Raw genomic sequence first — 17,187 nt, forward strand, 5'->3', positions numbered from 1 at the left:
CACGTCCAGGAGGGGAGGAGGGGAGGAGGAGAGGAGGAGGGAGGAGGAGGAGGGAGGAGGAGGAGGGGAGGGAGGAGGGGGAGGGAGGAGGAGGGGAGGAGGGGAGGAGGCCGGTCTCTCCTCCCTCTCCTCCCCCTCCTCCCTCTGCTGCAGCGGCCATGCTGCTGCTGTCTCCTCTCGGTGCGTCCTGCTCCTCCGCCGGTGTTTCCTCCCCACAGCCGCAGCATCCCTGAATCCCGGACCGGTTCCGTCTGCGTGGATCCAAACACTGACTGCACACTTTGGACAAAAGGGGAAGGAAGGCAGAGGAGGAGGAAGAGGAGGAGGAAGAGGAAGAGGAAGAGGAAGAGGAGGAATCCTCCATAGCAACAAACCGGTAGGTGCGTCCCTGTCGGCTTTCTGCGGATGGATGGATGAAGTGAAATCAGGTTTTACATTGTGATGTTATTAAACCAAATGATGCACAAGATCACATTTTGCTGCTTCCTTCAGGTGCATTTAAATGTGCATGCAAATCAGGCCTTAGTGAATTAAATCCCCCCCTATAATAAGATACTTGCAGCCTCTTCTGCATGTGAAATATTAATAATGTGCATGCACAAGCTGCAGGATGCAGAGGTGTTAATGGTGTCCAAAGGAAGTCTGCGTGTGGTGCTTAGAATTAAACATTCATTTAATGAAAGCTTGTGTTTAGTGTCTTTATATCTCGCTCTCTTTTCTGCACCAGGAGACATATATGAAGGTTGAACGTGTCTATCAGATCTATCTTGTGATGGAGGAGTGTTAAACCAAGACTGCTGGGACTCAACGGGCTGGTTCCAGGTCTGGACTACGACGTACCGGGTTTACTGCAGGAAGGTCACTGCGAGGGCACATTCAAATCATCAAGGTCTGAGTTTTCGGTTCAACAAACACAGATAGCGTCCATTTACAGACCTCAAATCGGCCTTTAGCGAGAACCTCCACCTGATCTCTCTGGATTAAAGCCTCGATGAAATACCAATATATGCAGAAACGGCTGTTTGTAGTATTAAAAACTGTTTAAATAGGATACCACTGGATTTACAAAAGGGTTATCTGATCTCCAGACGGACACTGGAGCTACATCTGCTACCCTTTTTACTCGTATTACACCGGGTAAGTACAACAGGGAGGACTAAATATCGTACTTTTCTTCAAACTGGTTCATTGGGCCAACTGGACTATAAGAAGTCTGAACGCCAAAGGGATTATAGCTGTTTTTTGAGGATTTAAAACCACATTTTGAGGGACTACAACCAGATGACAGTGTCTACGAAAAGGCTACCGGTTCCACATTGCTCTTAATTGGATTATAAAAATATCCTGGCACTAGCTACCGAGTTCCCAAACTCAAGTCAAACAAGCTTGAAACCAGTGAACCAGGATTAAAGTCAAAGTTTATCGTTGTTGGAAGATGAATCTTATGTAGCGTGGACTCTGTTGAACGCTACCGGACCAGAATCCACCATGTCTTTGAGTAAGACCCTCGAGCTGGAGCACTTTGACGAACGCGAGAAGGTTCGCCGTGGTCGCTCCACCCGCACCAAGAGAGATGACTCCACTGGTGGCGGTGGCGGTGGAGGTTCTGGCCCCAGTTCCCGTGGCAGCAGCCTGGTCCCTAGCCCGGCCCACAGCGCCAACTGCAGCTACTACCGGACCCGAACCCTGCAGGCGCTCACCTCGGAGAAGCGGGCCAAGAAGGTGCGGTTCTATCGTAACGGAGACCGGTACTTCAAGGGTCTGGTGTACGCGGTTTCCAGTGACCGGTTCCGGTCCTACGACGCGCTGCTGATGGAGCTCACGCGCTCGTTGGCGGATAACTTGCATCTGCCGCAAGGAGTTCGGACGATCTACACCATCGACGGCAGCAAGAAGATCACCAGCATGGACGAGCTGGTGGAAGGTAGGACTCACGGCTTATTCAGTGGTTTATTCACTTCCCACTTAAAGTTATAGGTCAACATTGTGGGAATTACACTTATTTGCTTTTCCAATTGTTATGCTTGCTTTAACTGCCTGCTGGTTCAAGCTTAAAGTTCAGCATACACACATAAGAGTGGTATCAATCTTCTCAGCTAACTCTTAGCAAGAAAGCAAATGAGAAAAAAATCCTAAAATGCAAACGTTTTCCTGTTCAGAAGACTGTATAGGAAATATATTATATCATGATCTCTTTATGGTAACCAGTTGAGCTCCTGGACCATTTTGCTCCATCAAATAGTTTCCAAATATTTAGCGTTATGAAGTGAGTAAAAGTTGGAGCATACCAAAAAATAAAAAGCAAAAAAAGAGGAATAAAAACTAGGATCCTGGACAACTTGACCCTTATTTTTGCTAGAAAACTGTCTCACAAAAATGACATTTTAATATATAGTTGTGTCTTTGCTAAAGGAAAGCTAAAAATGGTCACTTTCTTTTTTTATGACCGGAGAAAACAGCAACGTTTTCTGTCTTTGCTGCTTAGAAGCATAGAACTGCATTGTCACTCTGTCTCCCATAGGAATCAATGGATGTCTGGTCTACTGTAACATCACATTACAGTCAACTAGCACTGAGTGGAGATTGTCCCGACAACCTGTCACTCTCTCCATCGATCAATCAGTCAATCAATCCGTCCTCCTTAGACTTCCTCACTGTCTCCTTCCTCTCTGCTTTCTGTCTTCGGAGAACCCACTTTCATTATTTATTTCTACACATCATAAGTAGATAATCAGTTAAAAAGTCGTAATAAAAATAAAATCAACTTTATATCTACAATACATCTTACATCCACCATTTAACAGGGATCACAAGAGGAAGTATGAACTCAAAATGCTTTTTCATTGGAAATCAAACTTTAAAAGCATTTTTTTTTTACAACATTTAAATTCAATGTCCATTCATAAAATGCTAAAGCATCTGAACCTTAGATATAAATGTACATTTCTTTGTAATCTAACCACTGTAAAGTCCAGTCTGCCCCTCCTCTCTGTCTAAAGCCATTTAGACAGAAACAGACCAGCGGCTGAGTAACATCACTTTCCATCAATATTGATGTGCGACTGGTTGTAATGGTCACTAATGACCGTTAGAGCCAGGAAGCCGTTAAGCCAGAGACGCACTAAAAGACAGACGCATCACTCTGCAAGAGCTTCATAGAATTAATAAACTCCAAACAGAACCTGCCAAAGAGGGAAAAGATTCCCATTTAAGCATTTAGAATTTTGTTTTTACATGTTTGTAAAGTGATCAACCTTAAGTAAGGCTGATATTGGAGTTTACAAATAAATTCAAATTTCCTGGACAAATATCCTAGAAACTGGTATTTACAACACTCCTGTATGACATGAATGCAGCATTTTAAAAAGACACTAACTGACCAAATGACAGGAAGTGGAGAACTTTGGCGACAGCCTCAGACCCCAAACGTTCATTTTTAGTTTAGTCCGGGCGATATGGTCTAAATCTTATGTCACGATAACAATACATATCATGATAGACGTCATTTCATATCCCGATAACAATAAATATCACAATATAAGGCGTTTCATATCTCGATCACGATATAAGTCATTTCATGTCTTTATAACGATATCTATCACGATAAAGGTCCTTTTTATATCTTGATAACAATATGTATAATGATGTAGGTCCTTTTTTTTTTATCTCAATAACAGTACAAATCACGATATAAGGCGTTTCATATCGGAATATAGGTCGTTTCACATCTCGATCACGATATAGGTAATTTCATGTCTTAATAATGATAATGATCCTTTTATATCTCGATAACAATACATATCACAATGTAGGTTCTTTTTAATCTCAATTACAATATGTATCATGATATAGGTCCTTTTCTTTCTTGCTGACCATATAGATCCTTTCATATCTCAATAACTATATATATATATATCACAATATGGTTCCTTATATATCTGGATAATGATATATATCACGATACAGAATGCTTCCTGGTAATTCATCAAATAGTCTAAATGAAATAACCACATGGTTTTGTGTTCTCCTGTCTGATTCAAATACTTGACAATTGAAAAGTACTGAATATTTTTTCATTAAATTAAGAATTTAAGTGCAAAATAATCTGATTATCTTAAAAAATTTGAGTTAGTATGTTCTTATAATTAATTTAGACGACATCCATGTGTATCATGATGTATGATTTCATCACCATATGATTCCATTGAAAGACGATAAATTACTTAATTGAATTATCGCCCAGCCCTATTTTTATTTATTTCCGATTTTTATAAAAAGATTAGAGTCCTTTCTGTCCTGTGATGGTCTGGTCTTCAGCAGGAATTGAACCAGCAAACCACAGTCCGTGTTGCTCAGCTGGTCACACAGAAGGCGTTGTGTGTTTTTAGTCAGTCGGGTATTTGAATAAAAGCCCAGAGCGTCCTGTCCAGCTGGTTTAAATAACAAAGTGAAAGTCAGCACCTGGAGAGGCAAGGTAGGCAGAGGAAAAGGGATGAAAGAAGAGAGAGAGGTGTGTTTTTGAGGGTTACAGAGGCTGACAGGTTAGAGTGGGAAAAAAGAGGAAAGATAGAGAGCTCTGCCTCCAGATTAAGAAAAAAATAATAAATATATATATATATATATATATATATATATAGAGAGAGAGAGAGAGAGAGAGAGAGAGAGAGAGAGAGAGAGAGAGAGAGAGAGAGAGAGAGCCCATTTGTGACCATATAAGGTAAAACAGGAGAGCGACTGCAGGCTACTGAACGTGTGATTGGCTGAAACCTGCAGGAAAGATTTCATTTTATTTAAAATATTTAAAACAAAACTTTTAATTTATCAAAGTTACATCACTCAGAGAAGATTATGAATAAAATAAGCATTACTGTGGATTTTGATGTTTTTAAATCAGGTTCAGTCGACCGCTTTCTAAACCCTCACCTGTGTAGTTCTGATTGAGGATTTCTCCACATGGTGTGTAACGAGGCTGTAGTAGGAGAAGCGCTGTGCACAGAGAGTTTATATGGTGTTTTTAAGCTTTTATGAAGCCAAAAAACTGTGTGTTCATCTAGAACTGTGTTATAGGACCATTGTAGGTAAATAAAATAAAAAAATTAAGAGGGAGAGGGGTTATATAAGAGAACAAATCTGAATTTCTAAACATTAAAGTTATACATTTACGAGGATGTTCTCTAAGATTATTTAGTCAGAAGTTAAAGAGACAAAACAAAAACATTTACAAGATAAAAATAAATTATTCTCTTAGATTATAAGGTCAATTTATGTCAAACATTTTTTGGGGTAGTAGGGACCAATTTAACAGGACTTATTTTGGTGTTGTGTTTAATGACACTACAGCATCTCTTTTTTTTTATTCACAGGACAAAAATTTGCCTAATTGAACTTAATTGTGTTAAAGAATAATTTGAATTTCATGCATTTAAATTGGTGTCCTTGAACATCACTAAGCGCCAAAGACTGTATAAAAAGTGGACGTAGTCATTGTGACGCCACCCATTGGTTTGTGGACTGATGTTTTGAAGCCATGAGTTGGGCGATTTGGCCGTCGCCATCTTGGAGTTTTTTTGCAACCAGTGAACAGGAAGTGACCATATTTGGAATATGTTTTATGGTCTATTTGACTCTAAATGGAGCATCATTTACTAAATGAACATCATGCTGTATTGAAGAAGACTTGAAACTAGAGATTGAGACCATAAACTCATGTTTACAATGTTTACTGAGGGAATAAATCAAGAGAGAAGTAGAGTCATTTTCTCATAGACTTCTATACAACCAGAGGAGTCGCCCCCTGATGGACACTAGAGAGAATGCAGCTTTAAGACATGAAGCTTTGGATTTACTCGGCAGAACCAGAGGTTGCCGCATGTTTAGCGAACAATCTCTGAATATGAAACTAGATAATGTTTTAACAGTACTTCACTTCTTGCAGTATTTTGTCAGATATACAGTAGTTTAACTTGTTCTTCCTTCTCTCTCTCTGCTCAGGCGAGTGCTACATTTGTGCCTCAAACGAGCCTTACCGAAAGGTCGACTACACCAAGATCTCCGTCCCGAGCTGGAAGCCAGGAGCAGCCACTGGTGCCGTCGCTGGAGCTGCGAGCTCGGGTCGGCCCTCCACGGCGTCCGCGGGGGTGTCGGCGAGCACCCCCGCCGCCCCCGCCGGCTCCTCCAGAGATCGCCTCGAGGGCCGCGAGGGTCGCGAAGGTCGGGAGGGCCGAGAGAGCAAAGACTTCATCAAGCCCAAGCTGGTGACGGTGATCCGCAGCGGCGTGAAGCCTCGTAAGGCGGTGAGGATCCTCCTGAACAAGAAGACGGCGCACTCCTTCGATCAGGTGCTCGCCGACATCACGGAGGCCATCAAGCTGGACTCCGGGGCGGTGAAGAGGCTTTACACGCTGGATGGGAAACAGGTGAGCAGATGTTTGATGTTGGTGTTTTGAGTTCTTCAAATTGAGACGAGATCAAACATAGATGCTTTGGCAGAACGTTTGGATATTCAGCAGCTTCAGTGGAAGAAATGATCAAATTCTGATTATTTTGGTGAGGAGTTGGAGAAATGCATGCTGGGTAATGCAGGTGCAGTCAAGTTTTGTAGGTCTGGGCAAAAATAAAAGGTAATTGTTTGCCATTGGTATATTTTTGTGATTATATGATAAGAGGTGTTTTTTAAATGTTCTTATACAAAAGCAAATTGTAGTACTTTTGGGGTATTTTAGGTTTTTGTCAGGAAAAAGGTGATCAACAGTGCCATAAGCCTGTAGAACACCAAACCAGTTGTTTTAAAAACCGACATCCAGCAATTGGCTGGACTTAGCTCCACCCTCTTGCAAAGAACCAAGATGGCGACGGCCAAAAAACAAGTTGGTGAAGGCAAAAAAACCAAGATGGCGACGTCCAAGAAAACTGTATGTAAATAGCCAAAAACCAAGATAGTGACAATATGGCCACTAAAGGGTTCAAAACCGTAGTCCACAAACCAATGGGTGAAAGAATATATATATATATATTTATTGATATCTATATCTATATATTGATGTAATGGTGATGTGAACTGAAGTAGAATCAGAAAACTGAAAATAACCACATTACTGCACTTTATATTAACATTCCTGCTAGGTTGTTGGATACCAGGATTAATAAAAGAGCGTCTTTAAGAAGTCCTTTTTCAGATTGAAGTGTTGCGTGAGTGAGCTCAGGCTCTTTTGAAGCTTAACACTTTATACTTTTAGTGAAACGTCTGTTTTAAAGCCCTGAAACCGCGACAGTCAGCTAAAGTCCATTTGTGTAACTCTGAATAAGCTCTGATCCTCCTCAAACTCTTTTCCTGCAACTCCTATTTGAGGATTTTGGATTTAAACGTAACACACATTCACTGGTGGCTATTTTTACCACACACACACACACACACACACACACACACATACACACACACACACACACACACACACACACACACACACACACACACACACACACACACACACACTCTTTGAAGTTACAGATAAGACTGTCGGCTGCGACACAATGTCAGTTTGAGAGCTGAATAAAGAGCAGAGACAGCAGGAAGCTTGTCGGGGCGTTGGTGTGACTGATTAAAGACACACAACACTACACACATTCAACACATCCTGTTGGAATGTTGCTCAGTTGTTTCTGCAACACTGTCGGCCTTGAGAAAGTAAAAGCAATGTGCTGCCTTCAAAGTAAAAGCATCAGTTACATCAAAACCCTTGAGCTTTCTTATTCTGTTATTTTTTTTAATGGTTGCAGGTAAGACACACAAGTGAGACTGAAATATTTTAGAATATATATATATAAAAAGCAAAGCTAAAGAAAGAAAATAGAAAAATTAATTGAAATTAATCAATGAATGGTTTAATTTTTTTAAAGCAAACTGCCAGAAAACAAGTTCAGAAGACTGAAATTTGAAGACATGAACTTTAATTGTTTGAAATTGTGAATTTGAAATTGTATCGATTTTACTATTAATTGAAAATAAAAACGAGTTAGCTGCCGTCCTATTGGGAATAACCAACCTTCATTTAGTTGCAGTTGTTGGCGTGTTTTGGTGTTTAGAGTTGTTTTAAGAAGTTAAACCCAACTGTCATGTATACATTTGTTATCTTTAAACTTGACAGTGATGAAACTGTATTAACAGTCAGCTGTTTAACATTGAGATGATAGTTTGATGGACAGAACTTTGTGAAAACCCAAAATACTAATTAGTTTACTCTAAATGGAGGCTTTTATTTTGAAAGCAGCATGTCTTAATGAAGGCTTTTATTCTTTGTCCACCTCAGACGGCTTTCAGACTCTGTCAGTCTGAATGTGTGTGTGTGTGTGTGTGTGTGTGTGTGTGTGTGTGTGTGTGTGTGTGTGTGTGTGGTGTGTGTGTGTGTGTGTGTGTGTGTGTGTGTGTGTGTGTGAGAGAATCAAGGACGGGGTTGTTACTGGTTGGCTGGTTACCATGGTGACCACACTGCAGTGTCAGTGGATGCACAAACTGAAAGGACGAAGGGAGGACACACACACACACACACATACACACACACACACACACACACACACACACACACACACACACACACACACACACACACACACACACACACACACACACACACACACACACACACACACACACACACACACTGCAGTTCCTTAGGCGTTGAGATAAAGTAAAACAGGGGAAGCGATGAGGTGAAATCAAGGACAAAAGGAGGGAGGAAAGGAGGCATGGAGGAGGAGGAAAGGAGGGTGTAGGGTGTAGAGACGGAGAGAAGAGGAAGGAAAGGAAAGAAGGTGGAAAGTTATTTTGTGTTTGTAAATATTTATACTTTCAGTTTCTCTCAAACAACTCATTTAAATCCTTTGTTGGTGCGACTTTCACCTCTATTAGAGAAACCATCTGTCTGTTAAATACCAAGCTGCAGCTAGTTAGCTTAGCATAGCAAGTAGCTGTCTGTCTGTCTGTCTGTCTGTCTGTCTGTCTGTCTGTCTGTCTGTCTGTCTGTCTGTCTGTCTGTCTGTCTGTCTGTCTGTCTCTGTCTGTCTGTCTGTCTGTCTGTCTGTCTGTCTGTCTGTCTGTCTCAATCTGGGACAAATTTGTATTTGTAAATCTGCACATTTGTATTTTAATCCTCAAACAGCACGGTATGTTTGTTTGTGTGTGTGTTTGTGTGTGTGTGTGTGTGTTTGTGTGTTTGTTTGTGTGTTTGTTTGTTTGTGTGTGTGTGTGTGTTTATGTTTGTGTGTGCGTGTTTATGAGTCCATTCAACATTGCCAGCTGTTGTCTGCTTTGTCACACACACATGTTAACGTCACCGCAGTGACGTACACCCCTAAAGTTTGATTAATCTGTGTGTGTGTGTGTGTGTGTGTGTGTGTGTGTGTGTGTGTGTGTGTGTGTGTGTGTGTGTGTGTGTGTGTGTGTGTGTGTGTGTGTGTGTGTGTGTGTAGCTGACATGTCTGCAGGATTTCTTCGGGGATGATGACGTGTTCATGGCGTGCGGTCCAGAGAAGTTCCGCTACGCTCAGGACGACTTCGTGCTCACACACTGCACCAAAACACCGACTTTTGTTAACGGTGAGACACACACACACACACACACACACACACACACACACACACACACACACACACACACACACACACACACACACGATAAAGCATCAAATCATACCTCAGAGTTCTGATAATAAATAACTCTCTCTCTCTCTCTCTCTCTCTCTCTCCAGAATGCAAAGTAAAGGTGCCTCGCTCTACAGCTCATCCAAAAACTACAACTCCCAAGACCCCTAGCAGCTCCAGCTTGACCTCCTCTAAGACTCCGCCCAGAGTCCCGTCCAGGTCAAAGTCTCCCGGCCCAGGTGAGGCCCAACAGGAAGTCGCTGCTCTGACGCTCGTACAGGTGTGATTACCAGATTGTTTTTGACCAATCAGACGGCTCCTTTCTCTCTTGTGTGTGTGTGTTTAGCCAATGAGGCCTCAGGATCGCAGTCAGCTGGGAAGTCGTCCAGGTCAAGCCCCTCCCCCACCAGCCCCGGAGCACGACGCAGCCTCAAGGTCTGATCGATCGATCGATTGGTTGATTGATTTGATTTGTGACCAGTTGGTTTTTAGCAGTAACAGCTAGCTTCTAAAAATACTGGATTTAAAAAAAATAAAAACTTTGTTTATTTTTAAATTCTACCTTTTTTAAACTTATTTTTACATTTTACATTTTTATTTGTTGCCTTAAGCAAAATTTTATATATTAAGATTTTTTTTTAAATTTTAAAAGTTTTATTTTTTGAAACTTATTTTAATTATTTTTTTCCAATTTAAAGCCAAATCTCATATATTAAGATTTCTTTTAAATTACATTTAAAAGTCTACCTTTTAAAAAAAAAAAATCATGAAATATTTCATATATTAAGATTTTATTTTTTCATAATTTTAAAAGTCTTACTTTTTTCAACCTTTATTTATATTTTCTTAATTTTTTTAACTTTAAGTTAAATCTCATATATTAAGTTAAGACTTATAGGTGAAGTTATAGTTTGTGGGTCTTTTAATTGATCATAATAGGGTTAGGGTTAGGGTTAATTTTCTTTAAATCTTGAATCAGGAACTCATTCTTTTCGCTCTCTCTAATCAGATTTCCTTCAAAATAAAACTAAATCTTGTTTGTTTTATTCTCTAGGTGTCTCCTCGTCGAGCTTCCTCCACGGATGTAAACGGAGAGGCCGGAGAGTCCGAGCAGCCTGATGACTCCATTGTTGAAGGTGTGTGTGTGTGTGTTTTTATGTTTACATAAAATAGTGTAAATGTATAAAGGTCTGATAATCTAAATACAAAAATAGAGCTGCATCATCGAACCTAGAGAAAGTGTTTTCATGCTGAGTATAAGTGGATTTTAAATATAGCATCTCAAGAAAAGACTGAAGAGCCCTTTGAAAAAAAAAAAAAAAAAAAAAAAAAAAAAAAAAAAGCCTGTTCAGCAGTTTGGGCGTCAATCACGTCAACACTCAACAGATCAAACTAAAGATGTCTTCTGTTCTCACAGTGAACGGTAATCGCTCCGTTTCCTCCTCCACCATCAACGAGAAGTACAAAGTGGGTAAAGTGATCGGGGACGGAAACTTTGCGGTGGTGAAGGACTGCGTGGAGAGGTAGGGAGCGTCATTTAGACACCTTATGAAATGTATCCGTTCCGTTTTAGCAAAACAGTGTTAACAGTACAGACAGGAATAGCCTTCTGGTTGTAACAAACAAACATAATCATTAAAATAAATTATAATAATGCAAGATAAATATATATGTTGTCTTAAACAGACACCATTTATATTTTTATTCAAAGCTACAAAGAGGAACTGTTATTTTGTGTTGATTCTGGCGGTCCCTGTGGACAAAAGTGGTAGTGTTTCCGAGCACCAGAGTCCCTTTAAAAAACCTAGATTGATTGAAGACTTTAAAAGTTTCTGTTGTGTTTTGATTGACAGGTCGACGGGACAGGAGTACGCTCTGAAGATCATTGATAAAGCTCGCTGCTGTGGGAAGGTAACACTGATTTAAAGAACTCATTCTGCTGAATTACTATCACAATAAGAAGTGAAAGATAAATCGGATTCACAGCTAAAAAAGGATTCTCACATTTTTACAAAGAGTTTAAACAAACCGTGTCTTAACTTCCATGTTGTGGACCTACTTGAAAACAAGAGGGGGCATTTTAAGGCAGTTATATATATATATATTTTTTTTTTATAAAAATTGAAATAAATAAATTGTAATTAATAAAAAAAAAATTATAAAAAAGAAAAATTATAAATTGTAAAAAAATAAATTGATGAAATGAAAAAATATATATTTAAAAATAAATGTAAATAAAATAAAAAATAACCTAAATTAAATTTTCATTTAAATTTTAAATGAAAAAAATAAATAAAAAAGGAGCGCTGACGTTGTTCTATAGGGCGTTACGCCTGTCATGCAGCTTTAAGCTTCATGTCACCGGTCTCCTTTGACAATAACTTGCAGTCTGTTGCTGTTTGAACGCAGCATAAAACCTCAACAGCTTTTGAAGTAACAACATTTGTAAACCACGCTGACAAACTGTGGTCATTTTATGTAAGGAGACTGTAAAATATTCCATTCTGCACCTTTTAAATCCCTAATAGCTTTGAGAGTTAGTTTCGGTTTCTGTAAATGTGTGTTTGTGTGAACAGGAGCACCTGATAGAAAATGAAGTGGCGGTGCTGCGGAGGGTTAAACATCCCAGCATCATCCAGTTAATCGAGGTGGACGAAACGCCGAGTCAGCTGTTCCTGGTGATGGAGCTCGTCAAGGTGCCTCCTCCTCTTCTTCTTCTTCTTCTTCTTCTTCTTCTTCTTCCTGTTTGTCTTTGCAACGAAGACCATGAAGAAATACTGACGTTGCTGTTTTCTCCTCCTCTGCCTCCTTCAGGGCGGCGACCTGTTCGACGCCATCACCTCCTCCACGAAGTACAGCGAGCGTGACTCCAGCGCCATGGTGTTCAACCTGGCCGGGGCCGTCAAGTACCTGCACCGGATGAACATCGTCCACCGAGACATCAAACCAGAGAACCTGCTGGTACACACACACATACACACACATGCACGCACACAGGGCCGGCCCAAGCCTTTCGGGGGCCCTAAGCAGAATTTGATATTGGGGCCCCCCCTCCCACCTAGCGGAGTCATTTGCGCTCGACGATTATTGACAAAAATGTCACACTACAATGATTTGACAATGAATTAATTGACATTATCAATTGTATTAATACTGAATTACGTAGATGTGATTTCCTGTATTTTTTATATGGCCAGCTGGAGAAGGGAAATACCTAAATTTAAGCATATTCATAGCATTTTGCTTTTTGACTTATTGAGATGGTGACTTGGGCTTGGGCTTCAGTGCCCCTTGACCTCTTGGGCCTGGAAGGCTCATTCAGTTGCTCTCATGCCAAAAATATTCTAGACTTTTGTCCCTTGATAGACCCCTGTATTATTATAGTCGTTATTTACACCAAAACAGTCACCTTTTAACCTTAGAGGGCACTTAGATCACAGATTTATTTTAAACTTTCATATTCAAAGTGAAGCATCAAGTGTGGTTTACTGAAGTTAAATTGTAAAATAATTAAATACAACAGCATTTGTATTTTTTTTTAAAGTATCAGTTTAATAAACAGATCTTTCAACAGATTTGTAAATGTGCAATCTTAAACTGAAATCAAAATACACAAACATTAATATTATCAAAAATAACATTAAAAAATAAAAAATAAATAATGATAGTGCCTCTGTATTCCAAACAAACGATCACAAACATATTAAATAAATAATTTGCAACTGTGCAAATGCGTATTAAGTTAGCAATTTAAGTTAGCAATTTCCAATTACAAAATAAAACCAAAATAGACAAGCATGAATATAATAAAAAATAGAACGTTACATAGATACATAGATTAAATAATGAAAGTGACTCAGTATTCAATTAACCTTTTAAACTAACTATTTGGAACTTCTAAAATCAAACTGTTTCAAAACATTCAAATAAACGATAATAACAAAACTGATAAGTCAGTAACATGACAGCAAGGGTTCAACAATCAATTATTGTGAAAATATTCCCAACTGTCTCAATACAATGTAACTGTCCTCAAAATCTTTCCTTCCTAGCTTTTCGGGAGGCAAAGTCATTGATGACATCATTATATGATATTGCTTGGCCAACTTTGCTATTAATACTAATAACAGAAAGTCCACTTAATCTTTCCTGAGCCATCGATGATCTCAGGTATGTTTTAATTAATTTTAGCTTGGAAAAGCTCCTCTCTGCTGAGGCAACTGTCACAGGCAGAGTGCAGGCTATCCTGAGAGCTACCCAAAGATTTGGGTAAACCTCACACATCTCGTTTTGTGAGAGGTATGTGAGCAGCTCAAGGGCGGTCATGGTTTGGGGAAATTCAGGAAGACTCTCGATCTCTACAGCCAGTGCGCTACCATCAACATCAGCCTCCTCTCCACACGAGAGTTTTTCCCCAAGAAGCTCACATTGTTCCCTCTGGACCTTTCGATCGAGCTCCTTAAAATTGAGCAGCACTCCAAAGTTTTCTTTGACCTCGCTTAGAGAATGAAATCTATCCTCCAATGACTGAATGCTACAGTCGACAACAGCATTAAAAAAGGACACTTCTAGCCTCTTCATTGCATCTGCCAACGGTTCATCTGCAGCCTCATAAGCAAAGTGCCTTTTTGTAGAGCGCAATCGCTTCTCTTTTTTTCAAAAAAAAAAAAAAAAAAAAAAAAAAAAATCCGATAGGGGGCCCCCTGGCGGTCAGGAGGCCCCAAGCGCCCGCTTGTATCGCTTATGCCTCGGGCCGGCCCTGCACGCACACACAAGTTCCTGTTTTTACAAGCAGTTCAAACTGCAGTACACAAACAACATATATTTCACTTTAACTGCACATTCTTGGGTAAAAATTGATACAGGTATTTTTTGATATTATACTCTGAATATAATTACATCATTTATAAGTAAAAAAATACACAAATTTCCGGTGCAAACTTTTAATCTGATTGTGGAAGTGAAAGAGGACTCAAGTTGATCACCAAAATCCAAAAATGTCCAAATCCAACCATGAATTCTGTTTGTAAATGTAAAATTCTGAGACATTGAATCTGACGCTATAACAAAAACAAACTAAAACTACTGTAAAACTAAACTAAAACTAGCAAAACACACTCTGAAAACCAACTTAAATCGAACTAAAATGAAAAAGAAGAAATACTAATTGAAAATGTTAAACTATTATAACCTTTATCCAAGCAAATAACCCCCCCCGTCTTCCTTTATTCTATTCTTTTAACATTTTTTTTGTATTTGGAAATACAGTATGCAGTATTAATGAAAATCACAGATTAAGAAGTAAAATGACTGTAGAGTGTTTCTTTAGCCGCAGTTTGTTTTTATTGTTTTGCATACAACACTGTTTAACAGAGCAGTAAATCTTCTTTCAGTGTTGTTCACCTGTTTCAGCTTCAGTCTGAGTGTGTATTTCTAAGTGTCGACTTGTGTGTCCTGCAGGTGTGTGAGTACCCGGACGGCACCAAGTCGCTGAAGCTGGGCGACTTTGGTTTGGCGACGGTGGTGGAGGGGCCGCTGTACACCGTTTGTGGAACGCCAACGTACGTCGCCCCGGAGATCATCGCTGAGACTGGGTGAGAAAATCAGTTTCTGGGTCGTGGCTGTTTGTAAAAGAAGGTTAACGGACACTTTAATGAGAAACCGTTATGTGTGTGTATGTGTAGATACGGTCTGAAGGTGGATATCTGGGCGGCCGGAGTGATCACCTACATCCTGCTGTGTGGATTCCCTCCATTTAGAAGGTCAGTGTCTACAAAGTTTGGTTAATCAACAAGTTAAATGTTTATAATAAAAAATATGAAGGGTTTCTAATGCTGTTGATCGATTAAGATGAAGTCATTTTGGTCCAGTTCATTCATAAAAAGTTTGCTCCTCAGTGAGAACAATGTCCAGGAGGAGTTGTTCGATCAGATCCTCAGAGGGAAGCTGGAGTTTCCGTCTCCGGACTGGGACAACATCAGCCTCCCAGCAAAGGTACAAAATGCCGAGACTTCCAGTCAGCAAAAAAGACAAATAACAAAGACAGATTAAAGGGCCAGTGTGGAGGATCTGACGCCATCTAGTGGTGAGGTTACAGATTGCAACCAACTGAAACTTCTCCAGCGTGCAAAGCGAGTAGGAGAACAACAATGGCCGACACAAAAACTCCAGTGTTTGGTTTGTCCATTCTGGGCTACCGTAGAAACATGGCGGACTCCATGAAAAAATCTTCTTCATATGCAGATAGTAACGGCTCATTTTAAGCTAACGAAAACACAACAATTCTTATTGTCAGGTGGTTATATATTAAAGAAAACATAGTAATTTATATTATATTCAATTTCTGCAAAAATATCCCACAAAATGCTACACACTGGCCCCTTTAATGAAGTTTACTTAAACAAATAGAGCTGTTGGTTCTTTCGGTTAGCTTACTTTTAGAGTAGTAAGTTAGTTGTGATCACATAATCTAGTATTGAAAAGTGACAATTTGTTTTAATTTATTTAAATAATGATGTTCTTGTTTATTTAGAATATAAACAACATATTGAAATTTGTCTTTGTCTATTTATAATTAAATCAAAACATCTGGTCTATAATCAGTCCCCTTTTCATCCACTGTAAATCAAACAAGTTCCCTCAAAGCTGGTCTAGAATCAGTCCTTTTGGAAATCAAACAAGGTACCTTAACATCTAGAACTTGTCCTTCTCTTTCACTTAAAACCAAATTAGTTTCCTCACCTCCTGGAAACCAATTGAGTTCCCTCATATCGGGTTTAGAATCAGTTCCCTTTAATGTACTAAAAAAGCAAATATCTAACTTCCTAGGTTTACGCGACTGCATCATAAGAATCCAAACGTCATTTACATGAAATTCCCAGCAGATGAAGAATATGAATTCAGACGGTTTACTGCGAGCTGCTAACAGTCACATGACCTGTTCCTCAGATGCTGATTAGTCAGATGCTGCAGGTGAACGTGGACACTCGATTCACCGCCGAGGAGGTCCTGTCACACCCCTGGGTGACGGTAAGAGCACAAACATGTAAACACACAAACTACCATAAGGGAACTGAGTTTTATCATGATAGTTACTACCCTTATTTATTCTGTAACACAAGTTTCTTTTAGCAACATTTTGGAAACTTGCACATTCAAATAACTCATAGAAAATTATGTTAACTTTCACACTATAACTTGTTATGATGTGTGATTGTTTAGGATGAGGCTCCCGTAGACTCCAACATTGTGAGCAGCACTGAAGAACAGACCAGTGGAGACGCTCTGGATCCTGAGCAGGAATCCCCAATACTGGAAACCAAACAAGTTCCTTCACCTCTGGTTTAAAACACATCAATCTTTCATCAACTGGATTTACCGGAAAACCCCCAAAGGTCTCCCCACCTTCTGTTCTAGACCTGTCTATGAAACCAAGAAAAGTTCCCTCAAATCTGGTCCGGAACTTCCTGTTTGATCTTTTGGAAACCAAATGAGTATAATCTCCTGGAAGTCAAACCAGTCCACCACCTTCTGGTTGAGGGTAGGACCTG

General features: G+C 39.7%; 1 protein-coding gene across 1 annotated transcript; it reads left to right on the plus strand.

Moving 5' to 3' along the window:
* Positions 1–1,488: 1,488 nt before the first annotated feature.
* Positions 1,489–16,985, plus strand: LOC129093399 (serine/threonine-protein kinase DCLK2-like). The gene is made up of 15 exons (XM_054601414.1): positions 1,489–1,924; positions 5,992–6,416; positions 9,466–9,592; positions 9,745–9,876; positions 9,984–10,072; positions 10,692–10,773; positions 11,055–11,160; positions 11,491–11,548; positions 12,214–12,333; positions 12,452–12,598; positions 15,098–15,231; positions 15,322–15,399; positions 15,535–15,631; positions 16,586–16,666; positions 16,859–16,985. The coding sequence occupies exons 1-15, from the start codon at positions 1,489–1,491 to the stop codon at positions 16,982–16,984; spliced, it is 2,238 nt and encodes a 745-aa protein (XP_054457389.1). The 3' UTR covers position 16,985.
* Positions 16,986–17,187: the final 202 nt, after the last annotated feature.

The sequence above is a fragment of the Anoplopoma fimbria genome, chromosome 7 (genome assembly GCF_027596085.1).
Source record: "Anoplopoma fimbria isolate UVic2021 breed Golden Eagle Sablefish chromosome 7, Afim_UVic_2022, whole genome shotgun sequence".
Taxonomy (NCBI): domain Eukaryota; kingdom Metazoa; phylum Chordata; class Actinopteri; order Perciformes; family Anoplopomatidae; genus Anoplopoma; species Anoplopoma fimbria.

What these genes read in the sequence shown, in the direction of transcription:
- LOC129093399 (XM_054601414.1), top strand. Translation starts at nt 1,489, where the DNA reads ATGTCTTTGAGTAAGACCCTCGAGCTGGAGCACTTTGACGAACGCGAG. An exon ending in GAGCACGACGCAGCCTCAAG is followed by an intron (nt 10,073 to 10,691) that starts GTCTGATCGATC and finishes TTTATTCTCTAG; the next exon opens with GTGTCTCCTCGTCGAGCTTC. An exon ending in GTGAAGGACTGCGTGGAGAG is followed by an intron (nt 11,161 to 11,490) that starts GTAGGGAGCGTC and finishes TTTGATTGACAG; the next exon opens with GTCGACGGGACAGGAGTACG.